Source organism: Prinia subflava, chromosome 4, assembly GCF_021018805.1.
Source record: "Prinia subflava isolate CZ2003 ecotype Zambia chromosome 4, Cam_Psub_1.2, whole genome shotgun sequence".
Lineage (NCBI taxonomy): Eukaryota > Metazoa > Chordata > Aves > Passeriformes > Cisticolidae > Prinia > Prinia subflava.
In genome coordinates, this window is record NC_086250.1 from 38358930 (window position 1) to 38385797 (window position 26868).

At 37.6% G+C, this 26868-nt stretch overlaps 1 protein-coding gene across 3 annotated transcripts in view; it reads left to right on the forward strand.

Annotated features, from left to right (window-relative positions):
* The window catches only part of PTPRR (protein tyrosine phosphatase receptor type R), a 140263-nt gene that overhangs the window by 1032 nt on the left and 112363 nt on the right, over positions 1 to 26868 (forward strand). The window contains exon 2 of one of the 3 annotated variants that reach the window (XM_063396466.1): positions 13826 to 14130. In XM_063396466.1, the coding sequence (XP_063252536.1) occupies positions 13826 to 14130 (305 nt within the window). Of the gene's footprint in view, positions 1 to 13825; positions 14131 to 16616; positions 16878 to 26868 lie in introns of those variants that run through there. The other 2 variants (XM_063396467.1, XM_063396469.1) reach the window with 2 other exon arrangements.

Genomic DNA, 26868 nt, shown 5'->3' on the forward strand with positions numbered 1-26868 from the left:
TCAATTAGTAAAGTTGAAGAGTTTCTTTCTTTTGTCATTTATGACAAGCTTAGCCACTTCTGAAGCAGTAAACAGCTTGCAAGTTCCATGAAGTTTAATTAGGAACTACAATTAAATGCACAGGTACTGATTCTTTTGGTCCTGGGAATTTCGTTTTTAGGAAAGATTTTAAGAAGCAACAAATTTGCGTTGTCTTACTGCAGAATCATTATAAAGGAACAATTGAACTTCATGTTTCTTAATATAGAACTGTATGAACATTCCCAATAAGATCTATTATGAAAATAATTGCCTTTTTGTTTTTTTTACAGTTGTCAGGAGAAACAACTTTGTCTCGGTTATTGGTAATTTATTGCCCTGTAGTATTAGGCTACACTTCATAAAATATGGAGCCTCTTTTCTGTAAATCTTTCATTTGGATGCTCATGCTGTTTTGCCTTATATTCATATGTTCAAGAGATTATTGACTGAAAGATGGGAGCATTTCATGATCTGTTTTAATAAAAGCCTTAAGCTGCTTTTAAATTGTTCTTTTACAACATGTATTAAATTGACCATCTGTACAAAATTAGAGTACAGCCTCTATTTGACATAACGTGCCATTTAATCTCAGTATATCCTCTATTAACAGTGGAATTTACATGAGTTTTGTTGTGCTTCATTTTTCAATCCTGCTAATGGAAACTAGGTATATATTCTGTCAGTAAGCTGTTCACTTTCCTTACTAAGTTCTACTTGTTTCATTAAGTTACTGGGAATGCTTGCAAAGAGATCTTGGTCTTCATTATGCAAATGTCTCTAATCATCAGAAAAAAGATGTTTATATGGTGCTACTTTTTTACCTGAGTAATCATGGAAAATAATTATTTCAGAGAGGATGAGGGGGAGGATGTACAGGAGCTGAATTCAGCCTTTGCATGGTTGGGCATGGTTTGCACTGAGCACAAGAGCTGTGGTTCTTCTGAGGCAGGGCTGCATAAAACTTGCTCTTGTTGGAAGTCATTGAAGATGTCACAACAGTGAAATAACAAAGGAAGCTTAACATGCTAAGATATCTCTCTTTCATCTGATACAAGTAGAAAATTTGGTCTTACACAGACTACCACTATGGACATCTTTTATGTATAGCCTAGACTTTTGAATTATTTACAGTGATTTTGAAGCTTTGGTTCATGTGAAATCACAAGATGCTTTCTACTTGAGAGGTCACAAACTATATCCCAAATGTCAATTTTTGTGTAATGTGTTGGAAACTGCTTGGCTTTTTGTTCTGAGGCTGAATTTCGATGAGACATGTTTCTAGAGAATGCTGAAGACACTGTCAGTAGATATTAGGAAAATCTCCCTTGATATCAGTTGGTGGTAATAGATTGTAGAGAAAACTTAAGTCTAAATTTACTTCAGCTAATGCTGCAGCAAAAAGAGTCAATGTGTGTAAGTAGTGCTCACATAACAAATCTGGTTTCCTATGGAACTACAATTCTACTACCTTTTAGTAAAATTTTGTGTAAAAAAGGGAAGTGTTCTTGTCAAAACTGTAACCAGGGATTTTCATGTGGTCAATAAAGTACCATTTTACTGGGTTGACTTAGATACTGATTCCAATATAGTATGACAGTCATGTCATCAAAAAATAAAATATGATTGTGCTGTTCGTATATGCATATATTGCTACCTAGAATAAGACACTTGTGTGTGCATCTCTGAAAACAGAATTATGCCCTTCTGCTGAGGGCAGCAGGTGAAGTAATCAACCTATATAGAGCTTGCTGTTGCAGAAGGACCTAAATTTGTAGCGAGTGATTACAGGTCAGCATGAACCTTCCACTTACATTATGCATTGCATGAGAGTGCACGACAGTGTAGGTTATACTCTCTTTTAGTATGTATGATCTAATACACATGTTCTTGCAATAAAAACCTAGTGTCTCCCAAGGTGACTAGGAAGCATTGTCTCCTTGTAAAAGAATGGCAGGTAGTAGGAAAACCACAAAGCTTGTAATTAGAGAGCCATTTGAGTCCTGCACATTATTCAATTAATTACCTGTCACCTTTTTTTCCTTCATAGCAAATTTTGTTAATAAAATTAAATATATTGAATAAACATATTGAATTAAGTATCCAGTTACTCGAAATTTGTGGGGGAAAAAAAGTAAATCTGTGAAATAGATTGGAAAACCTAAATGAAATAGACTAGGAGAACCAACCTGATTTAAAAAAACTTACACAGTTAACAACCATGGTATCAATGCATCACCTGCCTTGCATTAAAAACCTCTCTTTAAGAAAGCATTTTTGCAGAATTTCCTTTTAGGATAAACAAATCCTGTCCTTGCAAAAGCAAAAAGTTAACAACTGATTATTTGGTCAGGTCATCTAAGTCATGGTTTCTTGAGAAAGGCTTTACATTAGTTTGCTAAGAGCTTCTGTTACCTCATTTTATTGCTCTCTCCATCAGTGAACACATGCATTGCCAGCCTTAAGTCACTATGAACCATTACTTTCCTGCTAGCCTTTTCAGAGCAGAAGTGTGTAGATCCTTGTCTCAACGTCTTGATGGATCCATTCTTCCTGCCCCTCAGCAGAATCACATAAATTTCAGATTAGGAAATAGTGGCATTTTATCTTTTTTGGGCAATTCTGTAGTAACAGGAGGATTGCTTATATCAAAAGTGAAGTTTCTTTGACCACAGACTAACTAAATTCTACCCACAGTCCTTTGGGTAGAATTTGCTAGGTAGAAATGTATGCTATAAGTATGCTAGACTGGTTCTCACACAGCTCACAGGATGTCCTTAGTAGGTTCTGCTGAGTTCAGCTTTCCTGGTCAAACATGCACTGTGTGATATTTTCATGGTTGGAAATTAATCGAGTGCAGTTTCTACTTAGGTGTTGGGCAGGCTTATTTTCTATAAAACGCACAAACTCTGTCACAAAATAAGAGAATCTGTAGACTGTGCTTTTAGTGTCGAGGTGAGATCTGCACAAAATGCATTTGCCATCAGATCCATTTCAGTAACTTCATACTAATGAATGAATAATACTAGGTTCTAAATACATTTAGAGTGAAAGTGAAGGAGCTATTGATTTAAAAAATGAATAAGGATTCTCCTTCATTACACTAACATAATCTAAATGAAGCTAGTTCTCATAATTGCCTTCTTTAAAAACACATTGCTGGCCATGAGTGGGTGTTTTTTACCAGAAGAGACTTTTCTGTTTTTTATTAGTGGGACTCATGGATAATCAGAGGGTAGTCATCTGTCTCTTCAAAGGTTCTGTTGGGGGAAAAACAGTTTTATAATTCAGTATCCAAGTTCTTATTTTTGAGAAAGTATTTAGTAGGAAAAGGGACTCATCATATCTTTACATGTGGAAATACTTACTATTCATAATTTTAAAAGACGTCATCTTCCATGAGAGATTTATGTTCAGTACATCCATTAGGAAATTATCGAGGTTTGTGGTCTTGGAATCTCTGAATAACTCCATTTGTTGTATTATAAAGAGGTCTGAAACATCGTAGACAATGAAGGCTGGTTGCAGGTTCTCTGGAGAGCAAAGCAGAAGAGCTGCTGAAAGTCCATGATTTGGGCTCTTGGGGGACTGTATCTCTCTAGAAGGAGGCTAATGACAGAACTGTGTGCCTCTATTTGGTGGTGGCCACCCCTCCACAGGGGTATTGCAAGGATTGCTGTGGGGGATTAGATGGAAGCATAGGACTCTTAATCCATAAAGCACAGTCATTGTCCTGTAGGATTTTCAGTATGGCTTTCGAATAAATATTTGGAGAAGTTAATAGGATCTTCTCAGAAATCCTCAGTGAGACTTTTTAGAACAATACTGCTATGAAAGAAAGCCAAAACTTTAAGACTCGAGTTTACTTTTCTTCATGACAGCTATAGATTTCCATGGAAATGGAAATATATTTCCTTGAAATACTATGTATTTATATCCATCTTATACAGAGCAGAATTTATCTGCAACTTTCATTGGAAAATGACAGTAATAACAAAATTAGAAAATTGATGCATGCATTTTTCGCACCTTCTGGGAAAAAAAAAATTGACATGAGTCTACATGATACATTAGTGCCAAGGCATAAGTATGGCAGAGTACTTAAGTGCCTTTGGGACCACTAGCTCATCTCTTAATTCACATGAGTAGACCTAGTGAAATCAATGGTCTGTGGTATCTAGTTTCAGTATTGATGTATGAGGCAACAGGCCCATGAAATGAGATGCAAAGTGTCTTTTTGAAAAAGATACCACTCATATGCTTAATACAGATTCACTGTAGCTGTGGATATTTTTGGCCAGGGCATTTTTTTCCTACAGAAAAGAACAAATTTAGCAAAAATGAATTTGCAGTTGCTTCTATTTTCAGCAGATTGCTTATTAAAAAGGGAAAAAAAATTCTTGCAATCATCGCTCTCCCTCCCTCCCTCCCTCCCTCCCTCCCTCTCTTGCGTGTACTCACACCCTCCCTTGGTGGTGCTGCTCCACCCTCACCACACACGCATGTGTGTGTGCACTTCCTTTCTCTTACAGATACAAACACATGGATAAAGAATCGTTTATATGCCTGCTAACATATATACATACATTTTGTACTACTCGATTTTGTCTAAAATTTTTGGTCAAAAGTGCTGAACATCGTGTATAGAGGCAAATCAAAATATTTTTCAGAATTTTTACAATTGTCCTATCCTGTTCTTGCTTAGCTCTGGTGTAGTTTATGTGCTCTGAATTTTGACGTATCATGGGTACTGTTCCTCTGCTGGAAAAGGCCTGGCCTTTGGTTACTGGACCCAGCTAGGAAAGCACAGAACCTTTCCTATGGAGGAAGGTGACCTAGTAGTGGGATGTTGCCATTGCTAGTAGAAAAGGTGTATGTTTGTCCTAATTTTGCAAGGTCTCATGATACAGATTTGACAAATTTGATATTAAATCTGACTTTTTGCTCATACCCTTGCTGGTGATTTTTTGACCAATCCCAAACACACTTGTTCAGGACACCTGCTCTGTCCAAACTTTCCTTGACCTACCTGCTTTGCTTGGGTTAGCTCTGACAGCAGCTTTTCTACTTAAGCAAGCATTTATATATGTTTTAATCTATTTTTGTGTGTGTGTGGGGGGGGTACAACTATAGTTAGTCTACACTGGAGCAGTAACAAAGGCTTGGTAGAACAGAGGCTTGAAGAGTGGAGGCACAGGATGTTTAATTAGAGGAGTGCAGGTGTGGGGCACAATCCTTGCTATAAAAAGCTTAGTAAAAGGTAAAAATGCAGACCTGGATCTTGGGAAAACTAGTTTTAGGCATTAATGAAGAATACAAAGAGATAGTATCTAACATACATACGTGGCACTGTTTATAGTAAGTTCAAATATAACCTGGAGCTGCAGACCAGCTGAAGAAAAAGTATGAATGCATGTTAGAAAACACAGGTATATGTAGCTTCCTAAGAGGAAGGAAGAAGATAGGAGGAAGAAAAATCCATCAGCATGAACACCATATCCCTCCTGATGAAGGACTCCAGGTGCTGACAAGTCCTCATAAACAACGCCCATCACTAACACCAGTTGGAAACAATTGACCTGAGGACCCAGAGAAGCATGGAGTTAGAGTAACACCATGGAAAGGGATAGACAATTTAATTGTACTATTCCTATAATTGGGACTTTTTCTGTATTTCTTGTTTCCTATAAAGTTAGATCTAGACTAACAAAGCTTCTCGAATTAGTTGGTTAAGATATTCATTATGCTAACAATATAACTCTTGGCTTCATTTACATGTGTAAGGTGTGCTTCACCTGTGTTTATAAACAAGACTTTAACAGAGGAATTCATCTACCTGAAGGAGGCTGTGAGAAGCTATACAGCAGCATGCCTGTCACAGCCTGCAAGTCCATTATTTACAATTTCCTTGGTGAATTCTTTTGTCAATTTGAAACTTCATGTATTACCAAAGCAGCAAGTGGATTTGTATTTTTTCCTTTTCAGGTTTCCCTGGTGTACCTCACAAAAGCACTTTTGAAAGTATGTTCTGCTGTCCAGCTAATGTTCAAGTCATATTTTAGCCACTGTTTTAACTCCATCTTACTGGCAATAATTTTTGATGCACCATGCTAAAGTTTATGTTTGGCTAAAAGTGCATAACTTTATCCAAATGAGATTTAGATTTGATTTATGTACTGCTTTGCTGGCAGTAAGATATATTGCTAGCTAGATGGTACAGATGCAAAGCATATTGCCTCCAGACAGCTTTTGTTTTCATTTTTGCTTTCAACATCATTTAAAACGTCTATATTTTCCACCAGATATGTTGACTCCTTTTAATAAGTTTGGGGTTTTTTTGGGTTTTTTCTTAGTTGTTTTTTTCTTTTTCTTGTCCCTTGGTAATGTAGATGAAATAGGGATGAAACAATAGATTTTGTGTCTTTTGAAGGCAAATCCAAAGGAAGGTCCTGTTGCATGCGCCAAAGGAGACAACTTCTACAGCCCAGGACAGACCGAAGTCTTCTAAACCTACCGCAGGGTTTATGCTATGTCTAGAATTACCAACACTTAGCGTTTCCCTTAGTATCCTGGCTATTTTGACTCCTGAGAGTTAGAACCATGCTCATAAACAGCCAGCATGATAATAAGCATTTTGGCATTTAAGCTTTTTTTTTTCCTCCTTTCTGTGGGCCAGCACCTCCTTGGCCCTTGTATAGACAAGAGAGAAATGCAAACTCTGCTCTGAATGGGAGTCCCTTTTTATCTCAATGTTCTACAAAGAGGCAGGGAATGAATCTCCCAGCTGTGGGAACTTTGGTGTTATTGTAGGGGATTGATTATTGATCTGCAGAAGTACATTGACCTGCATCTCACAGTGACTAGGGTAGCTGCTCAAGAACTAATAAACCATGGTGCAAAAGATTATGAAGCCAAACCTGTCCAGTCTGGGGCTGATTTATAGGTTTGAAGGAAGTTTGTATGGGACAAAGAGCTTCTTGCAGAGTGGTGAGCCAAACAGGAAGGAAAAAAGCATGGGGAGCTCAGGGTACAAAATTTAATTACCAAAATTTGGTAAGTATTTTTGTTACTGAAAATGAGAAATTACTTGGGAACAGCATTATGTACTGTAACTCAAATTGCATTTAAATTAAATTTATCTTTGAAAGCAATCCGTCAAGTTTCAGCATGTTGTTCCCTTATGAAATGAGTCTGCATTTTATGCTTTTTCTCCCCTTCAATTTCTAGCTTTTGGCATAAAAACCTCAAGCTGTGTAATATACCAAGTTATTTTTAACTATTAAAAGATTTCAATGTTATTATAGTGCTAGAGTATTAAGTATTGTGTTTTTAAAATATATATACTGGGTGTCTATATTCATTTGTGCATTTTATTTACTAGTCAGATACAGCACAGCACTTTTGTAAGTGGATTTGAGGTGGCTACACTGCTTACAAGTAGCAAATATACAGTATATATCTCATTACAGAAAAATGTGACTGTTCAAGAGCATAACTTATTACCAAATTTGTTCAGATTAAGATAAATAACAAGATTTAAGAAATTACCTCAAGTTGTTTTTCCAGACACACATCATTACTTTAGACACCATTATCATGCCCTATCAGGTTTATGTTATGTCCCACTGGGACTCTTCTAGTCAAATAAATAATCTGGTTTCTGGCTGTAGAGGATGTTAAGGAGGAGGCACCCAGCTTGAGTGGCTTTTATGTTGTTGTTTCATGGTAAAATTACTTAAAGGAACCAGAGGTCTGAGACTCTGTTATGGGAAACCTGGGGCTGAGATGGCAAGGAAAACTTGACTGAGAGTGGTGTGAGTAGGGAGTCAAGTAATTCCTTGTTTCCTTAACAAGGAAAATATAAAATATCTGTAAAGCTCTGATATTTTTATGTTGTAAGAAGATAAAAACCATTCTGCTGTGTTACTGGCTGATTAATGGATCTTGACTATCTTGAAATTTTTTATCTGTCTTTTTTAGCAACAGTGAAGGTATTTGGGAATTGGGAGTCTAACAGTTTTCTAGCAGGTTGCTTTGAGATAAAATATCAATTGTCTGAAACTATTCAGAGAGTCAAGACAGTCTAAAGAAATCTTAGGGTTTCCTCTATCAAGCAGAGGCCAACTGGAACAGTCAAAAGTGCCCACAACATCCAGCACATCAGATTTAGTATTTATTATAGGTTTTCCTTTCTGCATATATAATGCAACTTTGTAGTGTGAGACAGGCTCAGAAGCATGTACTATCTAGCATTCTTGTGATTTACCCATCTGTCTTCATGATGAAATTTTGTGCTTCCCATGTACTGGGATGATGTGTGCATTTGATATGGAATTTTACTGTTCCATTCTCCATCAATCTTCTGTAGATTAGATTTTTTTTTCCTCTTTTTAGTTTATGACAGAAATGGTTTTATCTAGTATGTTTATGCAGACAACTAAGACCAAGTGAACACATATTTTGAACCACTAAGCAGAACAGTTGGATTCTGCAGACCAGGGAATTCATAGGGATTTGTCCAATTTTCCTTTCAAGAGGATGGCAAACTGTGGCAACGATAGAAATACTGTAACTAGTACAAGTAGTGAAGATGTTCAGGTTTAGACACTATGCATTCTACATCACCCTGGAACTTCTTGTTACACTTTAGTAGATGTAGTGTTATACTTGGTAGAGTTCTAGAAGCATAGCTCCAGGGACTGGAAATGCAACTAAATCTGAGAATATCTGGAAGGAGAATACTGTTGTACAGGAGCAGCTAAATTAAAGAAGGGGCTTACAGTGGATGAACATGAAAGCAAGATCAAGACAGGCTTTCTAGTTGAAAAAGTCTAAGGGAAAGCAGCAGTATTGAGGAGCTACAAGGAAGGAAAAGTTAGCCTATAGGTAAAAAGCACAGGAAGAAATACAAATTTTCATTAGGAAGTGAAATTTAGTGGAGAGTGGTGACCAGTCACTACATCATACAGACAGAAGAACTTGAGGGTGGAATGAACAGTTCAGATCAGCACAGAGTCACGGTGCAGCTCCTGTTACTAAAGGGAGTTGGAATGGTTAATACATGAGGTGATCTGCATGAAGAAAGGACTGGTTGTTTTCTAGGAGCAAAGTATGTACAAACCTGCTGCTCAGAGAAGTTCTGATGTGGGTTTGAAATTAGGCATTGATTATTGTTCACTTTGGAACAAATAGAATTCCCCTTGACATGAAGATAGCTCTGTTTAACTGAGAAATAGATGAAGACTCAGCGTTTTTTTGATAGAAAAAATAGCATGGAATCACAGTCTAACAGCCTGTTCTCAGTGCTGAGGCAGAATAAACTATAATTCTTTGTAAATACACTTGAGGGGACACAATTTTAGGAGAAGGAATAAACGTATTATAGTTAATGGATAATAGCAGCATTGGGTGAATATTTCAAGTGAGTCATAAATAACTACATCCTGAAGTAGAGTTCAAACAGGATACTGTGAAGAGAATATAAGAATGTAATTTTGGATAAAGTTTGCTAAGCTTATGGAAGAGAAACCTCTAGGAACTGTAATTTTTGAGTTTTGTCCTAAACCGTATTTACTGAATTTTTGTGTATATTGGGATTTCTGAATTTTAAAAGGCACCAAAATCAGTTCTCCATAGCTTCTGGCAGTTTCCCTGGTGGCCACAGAGAAGCATATTCTTTTTTTGTAGAAATACAGAGTTTGATATAGGAATCTCAGTCTTCTTTCCCTTTAGGGTTGGAGAGTAGAAATATTTAAAGGTGTTGTGGTAAACGCCAATCACTCGCTTTTTGAAATTTATGAAAATTTAATAAAGAATAAAAATTGGTTACAAAAAAAATTAATACAATAATAAAAGTTCAAAAAGTTTTCAGAGACAGGACAAATAATGAGACAATAAGAGAAAAGGAGGTAGCCCGGGACTACCGTCCCCTCTCCCTCCCAGACAAAGGCTGCGAAGGAGAAGGGCCCCGTTAGGGAGAAACCTCTCTATTTTTGAGGACCAACTTTAATGATTATGCATACTTTATCTAAGAAAAACCCGTTTGCCAAGAGCCTTCTGCTAAACCTTTGGCGTCATGGGGTCTGGCTTGCCCCAGACTGGTTTCTGTGGATTCAAGGAGATATGCATGGTCTGGCTTGACCAGGGTGGTTTCTGTGGATTCAAGGAGATATGCATCTTTCCCTCTGAAAAATCCAAGAGAGGTTTTAGTCTGGCTTGTTGTAATTGTTCTCTCTGTGTAGAAACCTCCGGGTTATCTTCTCTTTTCTCTTGAGCTAAGGACAATACCTTACACACAATTCTTACTTAGATTCAATGTTAAAAACTACATTTACTATATTATTTAAAATGTTAATATTGCATAACTTTTCTACCTAGCATATTACATATAGTAAATATCTGCGTAGAGCCACACACACAATATGCCTTTTTCACAGTGTTGTGTAGCAGAAGTGCTGGTATTTTTAACTGCTTAATTCTCCAAGTGTCTGGTTGGTGCCTAATTGCTTGTGATTGGAGCTGAATTATGGAGGGTCAAGAAGGAATATATTATCACTTCACCAGATTGAGAGGAAGTTTAGATTCCCCTGTAGTATCAAGGGTGGCCCATTTGTGAGGGTCACCTGAGGCTTCCATGGCAGTCTGGGAACCAGAGTCTGGTAGTGGTTAGGGCCCTTTACACAGTCTTCTGAGTTTAGTGACATTTTTCATGTGGGGCTCTGTGGATGATTGTAACCTACTTAAGATACTGGGGCTATGTGGACTTCTCAGATAACCAAATTCACTGTAGTGATTTTCTTGGAACATATTTGGACATCTGAATGCTTAGCTGATGAAAAAAGTTTTGTGTGAGTAAAAAGTGTAATGTTATGTAATTAGACTTTTAATTTCTCATTGCTACAGGTTAAACAATATATTTTGTTGTCCATCTTGAAAATCTGCTACAATGGACCTTGTATGGCTGCAGGGACTGCCGCTACTGATGTGATATTTAGCATTCTAATGGAAGCAAGTCTGGGATTTAGAAGCAAATGGTGTTTCTGCTGTTAAAAAGTATTGAGATTTAAGGACAAGTGAGCTTTTTGGGTAGTTCCTTTAACTATTTTTTATCAAAAATATCCAGGGAAGAATTTGGGCTGGTAGTTAATTGTATTTTTTTGCTTCATTCAGTGAAAATAATGAAATAAGAGGGAAAGTTGGAACATTGAAGTGGGTAGAAAATGCAATACAAAGAATTCATGGAGAATCACAGTTGGTTTGATTCCCTCAGAAACAAAGGAGCAGAAGTGAAGGAAGGAAAGAAGACACACCAAATGTGTTGGTGGTTACATTCCTTTATCTTATCTATGATTGGTTTTGAAATACTGGTTTTCTGTGAAGGAGACATGAAAATAAATCCAGCAAAGAGATGGCTGTGAGAAGTAGGTGACAATGAGAAGTGCTGATGCTTCCTTATTTTTATTTTGCCACAGACACAACTGTCTAAATTGCTAGTTAAGACTAGCCCTCAGGATTTTATCAGTGAAGCCAACACACACAAAGCTTAATGAGAACCCAGCAAGTTTAACAAGTTTTGAAATTCAGCTGTCTTTAAGACTATACTCTGCAGTTTCTCATTATTTTTCTCCTGCTTTCAGATGTCTTCCCAATCAAGACCTGACGAGCTGAAAACATATGACCTCAGTTGTCATCTAGGAGATTGTGGTGTTTTCTGCCATTTGAAAGAGTAGTCTTAGATTTAGTATTTTACTTTATAATAGAAGATCTGTGTTCTGTCTTTTTACTATTGATTTTCTGTTCATGTATGTTATAAAATGCTTCACTGCCTACTGACAGGGACCCACTTATTCCAGAGAATGCATTTCTCAATGATGCAAAGCAATACTATAGCACAGATAAGGTATTGTCCTTGATTTCCCTAACTGAAATTTCATGAGGAAATTAGGTCAACAGAATGTAATTACCTACACTGAAACCTCCTAAGGGCACTGGGTAGAGCTGTTCAAATGACTGATTATTTTGATTTGCTTACAAAAGAAAAAAAAAAAAAGAAAAAAAAAAACAAAAACAGAGGAGAAATTCAGTTTGAATAGAACAAAAGAACAAAATGCTTTCTTGGTCACCCTGAATTGAAATGTTGGTTCTAAGCTGCTCTTCTCAGCTCATTATGAGAATTAAAATAACATTGATTTTGTATTTTTTAACTAAAAATTAGCTCTCAAATTTAACATTGCCATTAAGTCCAGCAGCATCTGAAGAGGAAATTTCAGGCTGATCAGATTGAGCTCTCTGAGTTCACCTCTCTCAGAGCACAGAGTTACTTTTCTACCACCCTGGGTTGCTTTGAGTGTTTTTCTGGAGGTGAATAATGCAGCTTCGGTTACTTTTTATCTGTGAAGCAGCTGATCCTTGCCTATTTTTCTGATCAGATAGAATGCCTTCCAGACTGGGAGCTGAACTGTAGCTATTGTGTTCAGCATAAGGCATTGAAGATTCATTATTTTTCATCCATGGAAAAAAAAAAAAGGAAAACAAAACTGAAAACCAAATAAAAATCTATCTTAGTTCCTCTTATAAAGGCATCATTAGGAAGTATTTTATCTTTCAAAAGAGCACTTATTTTGTACTAACATGATTAGTTAAACCCATGTAATTATAGAATCACAGAATGGGTATGGTTGGAAGGGACAGGTGGAATCATATGGCCCAACCTTCCTGCTCAAGCCGAGTCATCTGAGAGCATTTTGCACAGGATTTTATCCAGACCATTCTTGAGTACCTCCAGTGAGGGAGACTCCACAACCTCTCTGGGCAATCTGTTCCAGTGCTCAGTCATTCACACAGCAAAGAATGTGAATGTTCTTCATATTCCTGTCCATAAACTTCCTGTGCATCAGTTTCTGCCCCTTGCCTCTTGTCTTCTTGCTGGGCACCACTTGGAACAGCCTGGCTCCATCCTCTTGACACCCTGCCTTCAGATCTGACAGACATTGATGAGGTTCCCTCTCAGTCATCTCCTTGAGGCTGAACAAGCCCAGCTCTGTCTACCTCCTCGTCAGCAATGCACGAGTCCCCTGTCTCCAGTTCCCTAATCCAAGAGAGTTCTTTGTGCCCACCACCAAGGCATGCAAGGTGTGGCCACTCACCAGTATCTCCTCTGCAGAGAGCCAGGTGCTCCATTGGTTGGCCAGGCAATCCTTGAGTGAAGGTTGGGTCATAATAAGAGCTGGCACAAGAGACTGTAAGGTCTCCTGATACAAGCAGCTGAACAAAGAATGCAGAATTAGGATTATGGACTAGACTGAATTTTGTCACATGCTTAAATCTGATTTTTTGATCAGGTTGTTGACCTTTTCTCCTCAAGTGCCCATTTATAACAGATGATCACCGCTATTCTCATCTTTGATATTACTGGGTGATAAAATACGTCAGAAAGTTGACTGCATATGTTTTCTGATTGAAGTTGATAGCAATACAGAAGTTGAACTTGGCTCAGCATGTGTTCTGCTTTTGTACATAATTTTTGAAATGTAGCCATGGCTGGAAATAGAAATAACATTTTTAAAAGCCCTCAATGCTTAAGAAAATGAGCTTAAGAATGCCGTATACTTCAAATACTTGGTAGACTCTGTAGTGCTGTTAATCTATTGCTATAGAAAATGCTTTGTAAGATTTTAAGGGAATTCTTGTATTCCAAAAATACTTTTCTAAATTTCTCAGAACCCAAAGATTGAATTTCATTGAATTTCAGTGCCATCTACAGAATAGCCAAGAGAGATATTCTAAACTTACTCTTCTCTTTCTACAGGCTGCTTTTCTGGAGACAGTGATCACTTTTTGGCAATTCATCAGCGAAAGAGTGGAAAACCTGTGTTTATTTATCACCATGTGGAGAGTGTGGAGAAAAGCCTGGATACAGACAGCTATAAGGATTCCAAACAAAATTTCCATTCTTCTTCTCACACCAAAATAAGCAAGTTGCACCCTGCAATAATTTTTAAATCAGCCTTCCCCAGGTCTGTTTATGATCCATCCCTCAATCTCTTAGCAATGACTGGTCAAGATTTGGAAGTGGAGAATCTTCCCATTCCTACAAGAAATGTGATTATTGTGGTAAGTGACCTTTTCTGGTTTCTGGAGGGGTTTTTTGGTGAATAAATATGCCTGCAGATAAATATTGATGGATTGTAATTTTGGGTGGCCTGACTGATCATCTAAATCTTAATAATGACTACGTGTCTTGAATTTCTTCATTTTGATGGAATTTGGATTCATATAATCTCACTGGTTAACAAACAGTGGAGCAGTGCAGAATATAGCCTCTTTGTAGGTAAAAGACCTTTGCCTCAAATGCTGTTGTTCCTCTTGTCTTGACTTATGTTTGCACAGTTTTTAGTGGATGAGCTTTAAGTCACAAGGAAATGTACTTCAGGAAACTATTCTACAAAGGTAGTGGGATTTTAAAAGGGTGACATAAAGGTTTCATTCACTTCTGTTCCTCTGATAAATCCACCATTGTGTTTACTTAGCTGTTTGAAACAAAAAAAAGCCTATTTCTTGCAAAGAATAAGGACTTTGTTTTTCTTGGTGTAAGCCATATGCGCTTCTTTTGGGACATATGGATGAGGGACCTTCTACTGTCAGCTAACTCTGTGTGTGATCTTTCCCATTCTGAAGATGGTGATGGCAGTGCTCCCTCCTGCAGTGAAGGGCGTGTCATTTAACCATGTACTGGTGCTGCCCTGCTGCTGCCCTGCTGCATGCTCACCCTTTGTGCCAGTGGGGCAGCCTGGTGTCAGGAGAGCTGTCCGTGGTAAGGTGCACGGTACAGTCTGTGTGTGTTCTGCACAGACACTGCTTTCCTCACCCCCGTGCGTAGGCAGCCCTCCTTGATTCCTGGAGGGAGCAAGAGCCACTTAAAATGGCTTGTGTACTCATTAGAGTGAACTAATAAAGATTAAAGTGAAATCTGTAAATTGCTCCTTCCAGAGGAAGATGAGAGATTAAGAGAGAATGGCCCTTACAAACAAGGGAAAAAGAGCATAGAACACTAGAGCATGTTAACACACCAAGTGTTTCAGAATCCCAGATGAGTTCCCTGTACAGTACTCTAGAGATCTGCCCTCATGAATGCACCAAATGCAATAGAGTAGTGACAATGAAAGGAATAATCAGGGTAAAACAAAAGAAGGTAGTAATTTTATTTGTCCGTTATTAAATTTTTAACTTTTAAAAAGTACTGGGAGTAAGGGAAAGTCAGGGAACTAGGCTCAAAAAGCTGTGCTCTGGACTTGTTGCATCCCATACGAACAAGACCTCCTCATCAGAGTTTAGATGACTAGCACTGTTAGTGGATTAACTTCAGCTATGTGGAAGTGTCCATATCAGAGTGAAATAAAGTGCTGTCAGTCTTGCTTTACTGGGGACAGGTCAACTGCAAACAGAGTCCCAGTTCTGAATGGTATTGATCAAGGGAAGGAGATACCAAGCAAGCTGGAATATCTATGCCTCAAAGGGAGCCTAAGCCAGCAGGGCCAACTCCGTAGTGAAGGTACCTGCTTTCTTTCCAGTGCAAGCATTATTTCACTTCTGGTTGAGGTGAAACCCTTCTGTTAGTGCAAACAACTCAGAATAGGCATGACCTTGTTGGTTTTTTTTCATTAAATGACAGTGTTACCTATGAACTGTTATTTTAGCAGGGTTTTCCACAGGTTGGGGACTCGTGATCCTCAACTAGTAATAGAAGAATCCTGCACAATATTCTGGAGCTATCCTGATTGTAGCCGACTGGCTCTGTGCCTGCATTAAAAGCTAAATGAGGCAGATTTTCAACTGGCAGATAAATGCACATTAGAAAAAAGGTCCATTAAATCTATATTAAGTTCTCATTAAGTGACTTCGGTCTGAGGCTTTGCTATTGCATTTGTAAGATGGAGCTGCTGCTCTGAAGCCTTCTTTTCTGGCTGAGAACCATATGTGCTTTAAGGGGAGGTACAACAGCATGAGCTAATCATGAGATGAAAGCTGTTTATTGCTTAGGTTCTTCAGCTGTCTCTGGATGTGCTGAAGGACAGTGGTTTTGGTTTGTTTCTAATGTCATCCTTTGAGAAAAAGCCTTTGGGGAAGCATATGTTTGAAGCCAAAGGGCTATGAGTCAGGGCATTGAACTAAGCCCACCATCAGAAATTTTGAAGATGCCTTCTTTAGAAGGGCAGCTGTCCCACAACAGGGTGATTGCCATCATCCAAGTACAGCCCTGCTCCTTCCAGGTTTCTGTCTTTCAACGTTCTGCTTTTCCCTCTTGAATGTTACCTGAAGTAGATTAGTGTTAGTGTAGTGTTAATGTAATTACTAAGGGAATCTGGTTTGTTTTGAATTGCATGTGTATCGCTCCCTCTTTGTTTTGAATTAGCACTTACTGCCTGTTGCTGCTTTTTGGTTTTTAATATATAGGGCAAGCGTCAATGTTTGTTGTTTTGCCCTGGCTGACCCTTTTTGTTCCAGCCTTTAGCAATGTTGTTGGTTGCTCAACTTGAAAGGGCAGTTGCTACTCTTAGTGTTTGCTGTAATCCAGTTACATGACTGGTGCACATTGTGATTTAGTATGAAAGCCAGCAACTTTTTTTTTTTAATAAATAAATGCTCTGTTGGCTCTGCAGAGGAGCAGAAACTGAATTCAAGCTAATTTCAGTGACTCAAGGTCCATTTTCTTCATAATCAAGGTGGAAAGGTAGGGTGAATGGATGCCTAATGCAGAAGAATATATTACAAGGTTACATTTTGTGCTAAGGACTAAACCATCTGACAAGGAAAATGTTGCCAGTGCACAGCAGATTGCTATGAAGCCAAGAATTCTGCAGGTATCGTGTCCAAAAGTGATGTTTTGTGACTAGAAGAATGCTAAGAAGTAATTTTACTGAAACTGGGGATACTGTAGTGTTTGTTTGCCTAAATGAGGAAGAGGAGGTATTTATTTTCTGGGAGGGGGTTTTATATAATTAAAGGCAATCACATTACCTGATGTTAAGTTCCTGTTTGTTTTCATGTGTGTGTGTTCAGTTCACCTTGTTTATTGAAGGAAGTGAGGACAATTCAGAGCTCTTAGAAGCATTTTGACTGTGCTATAATTGCCTTAGTTCTTACCCATATGTTCTATTTATCTGTCTCTCTGGATGATGTGAGAGCAAGTCATCTGAAAATTGCTTGGACAACATACAGAATTACATAATTTTTTGTAATACTTGAGTTTTCTATTTGTAAGCTTTTCTTTTGTATCTCAGAAACCATATACTCATTGAAGGTATTAGAGAATCAGTAGTGCAGTGAACAAGTTCTCAAAATGTTTATTTCTGTTTACTCCATGTATTTCCAATACTGAAAGTGAGAACCACCAAGGTCAAGACAATACATAGAATTGGGAATAGAGTGTGGATAATCACTTATGATAGAAAATAGCATCTAACATACTTATTAAAAACCAAAACACATAAAAACATATATAGAGTTAGGGCTGAACTTGAGAGAAAAGCAAGATTTATTGTAAAGGTTACAGCTCAGACTAGGTCTAAATTATCACATCATGGATATGCTAAAACATCATCCTTTGTAACCTGATGTAGTTTGATCTGTCCAACGCCTCTCTCAGGCACACAAGTGTATTGTACCAAGATTGGAATAAGCTACTCAGATGCTTTTTTCACTTGCATCCTGTGAATTGTTTCAGAAATGTAAAGGTAATAAGCTTGCTCAATATATCAAAATTTTTCCTTTCACACCTCACTCTTACTATACACCTTCTTATATAAACATGAAATCTGTTTCTTTCTCTGTTGCTTAGAAATGCCACAGTGCTGTAGTGTAGCCTAAAATTCAGCTCATCTGTTAATTTTTTGTTAGATTTACGTGAGTGTTACTGAACTGAATTGATTTAATTAGTTTCTTTCAGCTAATGTCAATGGGACATATGATTCACCGGCAGCCACACAGAGATTCTCTTTGCCTTTTCCATGGCATTTTGTGTGGGGCTGTGTAAGGCTGAGTGCCTCAGAGCTATAGCTTTCCCATACCATCACATCTATTTTGTCTCCAATATTTGAACTATTTACTTTCAAGCATGCTGAAGAGCACAAGGAAGAACTTGAGGTGCTAGTACTTTGAGAGAGCATTCAGTGGAAGAATAAAGTGCAACAACGTATGTATGTGTAAGTAGATATTCATTTGGGAACCAGGTATTCAAACTGGTAATCTGTTAGGATATCTAGCATGTTTCTAGACACTTTCTGGGTTACTGGGGAGTTCATACAGGTCAGAGACCATATCCAGTAGGCAGACTAGATGTGATCATCCTGATTTGGAGATCAGTACTGACAAGGACCATTTCCACATCAGTTTTCTCACAGCCAGAGAACAGTACCAGGTGCATTTAATCTACTAGTTGTAGTATAGCTTTGGTATCTGCTTCAGGGTGAGTTCCCTAATTCCAAATGGCTGTAGTGGCAAGATTTATATTGATGATAATAGGTGCTTAGGCACCAACTGTACACTGACTACCTATTTATATATACTCATACACACATGCAGACATGTATATTTAGTGACATCTTAATCTGGAGCTGATCCCATCTTAAACAACACATTTTAAGTTGAAATAATGTGGAAATCCTATCCAAATCTAGGCACAGTTCAAATAGGTAGGCTTCTTCTGGGTGGGTTTGGGTAGCTGAAAACCATGTGGCTGTGAAACTACAGCAGAACTGCTTTTACACTTATGTCAGATTCATCCCACAGGTACTGCTGTATTCTCTTATATAACTTTCCTCATACTACATACTCATAAAAGATGATCTTTTGCTCACTTGCTGACTTGGCCTTAGATGTATACATTTACTTCTTTAATTCCCCATATCTTGATGTGACAGGTTTAATTACCAGTGTCAAAGCCCAGAATTTGTCTATATTATTTGTTCCTAAATTTTATTTCATCTTCCCACACCTCTTTTCTGCCAGAAATGTCTATGTTTCTAATTCTTTGTACTCTTTATGAAACCACGGCATCCACGTGAAATGTCATCTCCAAGTTCCTCTAGGAGCACATGGGATATCCACTTGCTTCTTCCTTGAAAAGACCAGCAGAACAATGGGAACTAGACTACTATATACTCTTTCTTCTGAGCATTGCAATTCTCTCCACTGACTGGTTTTGTTGGTAGGCCATAAGAAGAACTCTATGAAAAGATTCTGATAAAAAGGTGGGGGCATCCAGTGCTTACAATTGTTTTCAGTCCAAAAAATGTTTTCCCTATAGCTGTCTCTTTTGTGGAGACATTTAACATAGATTTCCTTTCAGGAACATAGAGCACTGTTTGTGGAATTTATTTTTTACTTTTCTTTAAATGAAAAATCGATGTTTCTTCTCACTGGCAATTTGGTGACACAGGATGCCTTCTTTTTCAAGGCTAACTCACTGAGTCTTACTGAATGAGAGGAGTAGGATAGAGAGAGCCCTGTGTGTCACAGCAACAAGTTGCGTGTGATCTTTCTGCATGCCAGAAGGTAAATGATCCTTTGAGAATTGCAAGACAAGAAGATGCTCTGATAATGTGTTTTTTTTACTTTTACTTTACTTTTATTTTTTTACTTTTTACTAGCCTTTTTCACTTTTCCCCCAGGTGTCAACTCGACTGACTGTTTTTCCAGAATCTCTTATTTTTTTTGCTGATGCTGAATATCATGCCTTGACATAAGTCGAAGTCTCTTCCTTTCTTCAGTTCTCATTGTTAGGAACTCTTCTATCTCTCAAATACTGTTTCAGCCTCTGCTGGCTCAGCATCCACCCAGTTAAGCTGGCCAGTAAGGCCATGGTGAACAATCAGTAAAGGTGTCTTGAAATGCTATAGTCTCAGTCTGATAAATATGCGTGTAAGTCTGTGAGAAATGTTGGTAGCTCAGCATGATCCATAGGCAGAAATTTAGGATTACCTCTAGAAGACTACAGACTAAAAGTCATTTTCTTTGGGACGTAGAGAGAAGGGAAGAGGATTGGGGATGTTCTTACACAAGAGGTACAGTTTCTGAAGCAAGTGATTTGATGCTCATGCACTGTCTGCCTTGCATCATGTATTGCATGATATGTTATACTATGGTCAATTTGAAAGTTATTAAAAATGGTAGGCTTGTCATTGCATTACACCCTATACAGTAATGCCCTAATTTTCACTGGGATAGATGTAGACATATGTATATGTAATTTTATCTATTTCTAGATGTAATTATGGTATATTGCAATAATAGAAGTGATTAAGGAGCTGCTTTTTGAATACTGTGCCTGACACTGGGGTCTCAGCCTTGAGTGTGTCAAATTCTGATTCCAAAGAACTATTTACCTCCTGGTGTGTTGAAAGAAAATGCACAGGTTGGTGCTGCAACTCAGAGGGCTCTTTGTGTCCTGCTCCTCCTGGCTGGTATAAGAGTACCCTAAGCTCATTCCCTCTGTAGACCTTGCTAAGAGATGGTCAAAATACTTTTGAAGGTATGTTAAGCTAAAACAATGGGTTGAAAATAAGGCAAAAAATATGAGTGAGGAGAAGAAGTAGTCCATAAATGACATTTCAAACAGTGCTGGGGCCAACAGCCAAGCTAAGTATCTATGAAATATAACAAAAAGTAAGATGTTGTGTTTTGTCACTGAACATCTGTTATTGCCAGCTTAAGAATGGGATTGGCAGTAGCCCAGGCCAAGGAGGCATAAATAGAAAATCATGTCTCTGCAGTGACTTCTCAAAGGAGCTTTCTGAGGAGTAAGATCTTAGAATCTAGTGAGGTTACAACTGTATCCATCTCCATTTCCAGGTCATGTATTTGTGCAGTGCTTGGAATAGCAGAGGACAAGTGCCATACTGTTAGTGAAATTTTAAGATCCTATTATAATTACAGTGCTGAATTGTTAACAAACTCTAAGTGTTAGTTACGCATTTCAGTAGTGGGCAGTATCAGTCAATACACTTAGTGTGATTGTTTTAATCACTGTTAAGTCTTTTTACACTTTACATTGTGACCCCAAATATCAGGGCTCCACAGTATTTGGCTTCTTAGACTCAAGTCCACCTTCTAGTAAGAGATTGATGCTTGCCATTACTCCTTAAGTTATTATACTCGACACAACATATCTGCAGCAAGCCCTGCAAATAGACCTAGTAGCCTGCAGCTCTGTCATTCTGGATTTTGTTTGCACAAAGAAATCTAAAGAGTCTGCATCAGTTGGCCTCATTTGCTTTCTGCTTCCTTCTGTGCACTTCAGCAGGGATAATTGCATACTGAACCATTAGCGTGGTATTGTGTTCACCGTCAGTCTTAGTGGAAAACAGGAATGATTGCATTAGGTGGTAACATGCACTAAAACCTCCTTAAGGCACCTTTTTGTCATCTAATTTGCAAAATGTTAAAAGAATGTTAGTGGGACTCCTTGTTTCTTACATGGCCTCATTTATTCCTTTGATTGAAAAAAAGGCTTCTATACTATTTCTGTGCCATGATGTACTGAATTCTAGAAGAAAGGACACAGAGATTTAAACAATAGTAGAAAGTCTTTGGCTTTTTTATGACAGTGTCCAAGCTGCTGTTTGGGTGTTTTGGTGTTTGGGTTCAGAGGACTCCTCAGTGGCTGGAATTGCACTGACTTCATTACCTAGAACAGTGCAGGCAGGCTTGTATTTCAGAAACTCGGGAGGTTGCTCTTCCTCTATCAATGTTCTTTTTTCCTCTTACAAGTGAGTGGAAATCTATTACTGCCTACATTTGACTAAGGAAAGGAAAAGTTTCCTGGCATGCAGAATTACAGGTGTCATCACTAGAATCACACATGCTTTATGTTTATAAATAAGCTAGATGACCCTGTTTGGACCATGATACCCACCAATAGAAAATGAGTGACTACTTCCCACAATAAATCTATGCATTGTGTTGATAATTTTCAGGAATAAAAAATCCAGAAGCACTTCTTAAAAATTCTTTTAGCACCCTCAGAGAGCTATGTTTTTGAAAACCCAAGTCCCCTACAGTAACATTTAAAAGGCAGATAAAGGACGCTCAGATAAAAGACAGCAAGATAGCATGTGGTTTCTTATCAGTCAATGTTTTGTTGGATCTGGCAGTTCAGCCTCTGGAATAATCCTTCTGGTTCTTCATTTCTGACTTTTTTGTTAGGAAAAGTGACAGCTTCTATAAAGTTCCTTAATAGATGGTTCATAATGTATTCCTGTGTGTAACCCCTTAAATATTAAGCCTTCTTAAGCAGTTTTTACTGCTTTTGAAAATTTTTTTAAAACCCCATTATTTTCTATCATCATGACATTAATATGTGATATCTTATAATACAGTTTGAGATTTTTGAATAAGCTAAACAATATTTTTTTGAATAAGCCAAACAATATTTTGGAGCAGAAGATGATCATCTAAATTTACTTTTTAAAATGCTTCCTAGGTCTAGCATCACTGCACTTTGGCATCTCTTTTGCAAAGAATAAATATTGGATTCTGAAATTACATGCACAGGCTCAGATGATGTTTGGGTTTAAATGTGACAGCATAACTCTCAGGTGAATGATGTTTTTTCAGTCAGTATCAGATTGGTTCATGGAAAGGGGAATAGTCTGGGGAAGTAAGCAGAGAAATACAAGTTATTTGTCTGCCTTTTTTCTTGTTCCTGAAAGCATTTAAGTGGTCTTTCACTGTTCTTCCCTTGGAGGTCAGCCATGACTGACAATTTGTAATGGAGCTAATTCTTACTTGTCTCTGCACCACAATAAACTGGTGGCAAATACTTTTGGTGGATACAACCCTTTAAATTGAGTACAGGATACATGCACCATGAGGAACATCAGGGGTATATACCAAGACTGCTAAAATGATATTGCTTAATAGTATCGAAAGGTACATGTTACATCAATGTTTATTTAAACATGGAATGTAACAGATTTAAATTTCAACCTTTTTTAGCTGTTGGGGAATAATAATGGAATATCTGCTTTGTACAAATTTGGCTGAGATCATATATTCTCCTTGGGATTAGTCATTGTTAAGAAATTGTAGCATACAAATAAATGACAATGTAAATGAAAATGTTTACATTTAAAATATGCTCAGCTAAATTTATACGATGTAATTGTTTAATTGAATTTCATTTTTTTTGCCCATTTTTCTGTTGGTACTTTCAGATTAAGAGGTTATCTTTTTGATGGTACTAATCATACCAGTAATCTTGTTTTCTTTTTGAAAACACACTCAAGGAAGTAAGGGTCACTTCTTTTACGGTCCTGTGGTGTTCTGGCAACACTTACAGCTTTCTGCTTTCTTTAGCCAAATTGTTGCTGATATGCTTTCTTCCTGCAACACATGGTATGTTGTCTAATTAGGAACACAGCTCTGGAGGCTACTCTTTACAAATGTATATGATATTTTAATTTCATGTAGAAAAGTAATTTCATGCTATAACATTTTGTTTTCAGGTACTGTAACATAGTAGTCTTGTAATAGTAACATATAGTCTTATAATAGTGCAGTCTTCTAAGCTGTCAGGTCTTTAAAACATAGATGTTTGGGTGAATGGAAGAATGACCTTAAATACTACACTCTTAGAGCTTTGTATTCTTTAGGCAAAATAAAGCTGAAACAGTGTAGAAATTATATTCCTTGTTTTAAGCTGATGAAAAATAAGCAGACATTGTCCCCAAAACCTTTCTCGCAGACTTTCTCTGAAATGGTGTTACAGGATGCTGTGGCTCTGCCTGATTAGCTACAATAAAAGTGTGTACAGGCAATAGAAATTAACTTGCAAATTAAAAAGACTCCCTTTCTTCCCCCATTTCTGTTTAAACTGTAGCTATGTCAGTTAAAGACCCCTCCCCTTTTTCCTCTGGCTACTCTGACATGTGCTTAATTTTAAGGGTATCTAGACTGACCCTGGTAGAATTCCTGTTAAGGGAGGGCTGTGGTGGGAGAAGGGAAGGTGGCTAATAGCTGTAGGAACACGCCTCTGGCATGCTGTATACATTGTGATTGGGCACAAATGACTGGAGCTGGGCAAAGAGGGAAAGATAAACTGCATGTGTAAAAGACCACACAAATAATGAAATAGCAAGAAATCTCTAGAATGCTGATCATTGTTTTAATAAAAAAATAAACCAAACCAAAACAACAGCAACTGACTCCTCTAGAAATAGGTGATACGGCAATAATTGAATAGATAGATATGTGATTTGAAATCCATAGACTAAATAAATATCTGATTTTGGCTTCAATTTTTAAGCATACTTTGTCAGAATCTGCCTGAAAATGGATATAAACTTCAATGAAATAACTGAAATGTGAGGCTTTTGGTAATGTATGAATTAGAAAACCATATGAATGCATTAAGTAGAATAATTAATGCACCATATACAAAAGTAGGACATCCATAAATCATTTATGATGTCCTCTTCATCAGTTCTTGGCTCTTTGAGTCTTAATTGAAATCCAGGGTAGCTAAATATTAGAAAAGCTAGATTTGTTAGTCAGATAACAGGGAACTTTCATTGAAGCATTAATTAATTTTAGAAGGCTGAGGGCCTGATCCATTAAAAATACTTGCAGAACAGTGTTACTTTAGTCATGTTTGGGGTTTTTTCTATTTTAATTACCCTCTTCCTTGGGTTAATGAACATTGTGTTCTGCTTTAACTTGCTCAGCAAGCATGATGGAATACTACTGTGTTTAAAGAATTAACTATAGAATTGCCCAGACAATTCCAAATGCTTAAAATGGCTATATGGTAGGGTTACAAAAGTAAGGTGGTCTATTCCTTACAGTAACTGCTAGTGAGCTTGTTTTCCCTTTCAAAAGCAGAGATTCTGAGGACCTTTTTTAGGCAGTTCATTATGCCCAGTCCTCCATGTTAGTAGGAACAAGGGAATGCTGAAGAAAATACCTTTTTGTGGTTTTTTTCACTTGTATTTAAACACAATAATTTAAACTCTCATTTTTCTAATCTTTAATAGTGATCTAATTTCATTACTAATATGGCCAAAGTAAATGTTTTGCATCACTCTTATAAAATGAGAGCATTTTATAAATGTTGAAATCAATGTGAGACTTGTGCTATAATCTTATTCTGCCAAAGAGGTACGCTTATGGCAAAATGATCAGGGTTGCCTTAATAAAATACTTAAGGAAAAATTTTAACCAAAAAAATGGATTTACACTATTGTTTCTAAAAACATACAAGATTCAGTCTGACAGTAATATTATTTAGTTTGAATAGTACATCTTTGTTGTGGTGTTAAATCTGCTAAGAAAAAGTAGAGATAGGCAGTTTATTTTCAAGTGCCATGTTTATTTCTGTTCAGGTGTTACAAATAGGATGTTTTTATATTCAATATTTCATTGTTCAAAATAAGGGAGTAAAGAATGTTGTAGATAATGAAAAAACTCTTATCATGTAATATAAAACTATGATAGAACAAATTAAGACCATCATAGAATCATGGAATTATCTAGGTTGGAAAAGACCTCTGAGAACATCAATTCCAACCTGTGTCATAACACTACCTTGTCAACCAGACCATGGCACTGAGTGCCACATCCAGTCTTAAACACCTCCAGGAATGATGACTCATTCCATCACCTCCCTGGACAGCACATTCCAATGCCCAGTCACCCTTTCTGTGAAGAACTGTTTCCTAATGTCAAGCCGAAACTTGCCCTGGTGCAGCTCAAGACTGTGTCCTCTTGTCCTGTTGCTGGTTGCCTGGGAGAAGAGACCGACCCCGACGTGGCCACAATCTCCTGTCAGGCAGGTGTAGAGAGTAAAGCACATGAAGTAGGTGTACTGGGCACAGAGTTAGCTCACATCTTTCAGGGCATGCTGTCTAAGCCATAGCATAAATACACAGAGCTGGCCATCATTAACAAGAAAATCCCTTAGAGTTCCAGTGCTGGGGAATGTCTTGCAGAGTGTGAGGAGCATCCATATGATTCCTGAGTCCTGGTATCCCTCTGGCTCTGAGCTACTAAAGCCTAAGAGCAGCCTTGGTGTCGCTATATTCATGTGCCATTAAACTGATGACCAAGGACAACTTGACCAGTATTTCCAGACCAGGGAGTGTATTTCTAGGCCAGACTTGAATGTTCCCAACTGCCATTGCCACAGTCAAGCCCTTTCCCTTGTTCTCGTGTAATTGATCTTTGTTCTTCTGCAGTGCTACCAGTTTATTTGGCTGGCCAGCCAAGTTTGTTCAATGTTTCTCAATGCTTTCTCTTTGTCCACATCAAATTCACTTTTGCTTTCTACCATTATCTTTCAGTGGGTTGTAAAACAGGCTTTTATGTAAAATGGGGTTTTTTTGTATGTTTTTATGTAAACATAAAGCTGCAAGATGTTCCTGGGGCTGGTCAGAATTTCCTTGCATGCCCTGTTTGACTCATGGGCTGCTGATTGTCCAGTCCTCTGTCATGAGCAAACCCCTAAAAATTCTTTTCATTAAAGGTAAGAGACTTGAAAGAAAAAAAATCCAGTGCTTTTGGTACACTGCATAGTCACATTTTCTAATCAATCACTGAAGCAGTTAAAGGCTTATATAATATATATAAGTATAAAATATGTATAAAATACGTATCTTATGCTTAAAAGGATTGTTCAATCAATGTGGCCTCATTAAGGTCTTATGTGTTGCCAGTCCCAATGATCCTAGCCTTTGTCAAACAAAGCTTGGCAAATGCTGCTACCTTTTCTTTGTCATAATGTTGTTATAACCCTCACCATCCAATGGTCTTCTGCTATTGATCTTTGCCCTTTTGGCCATGTTCCTACTATTGTAGTTT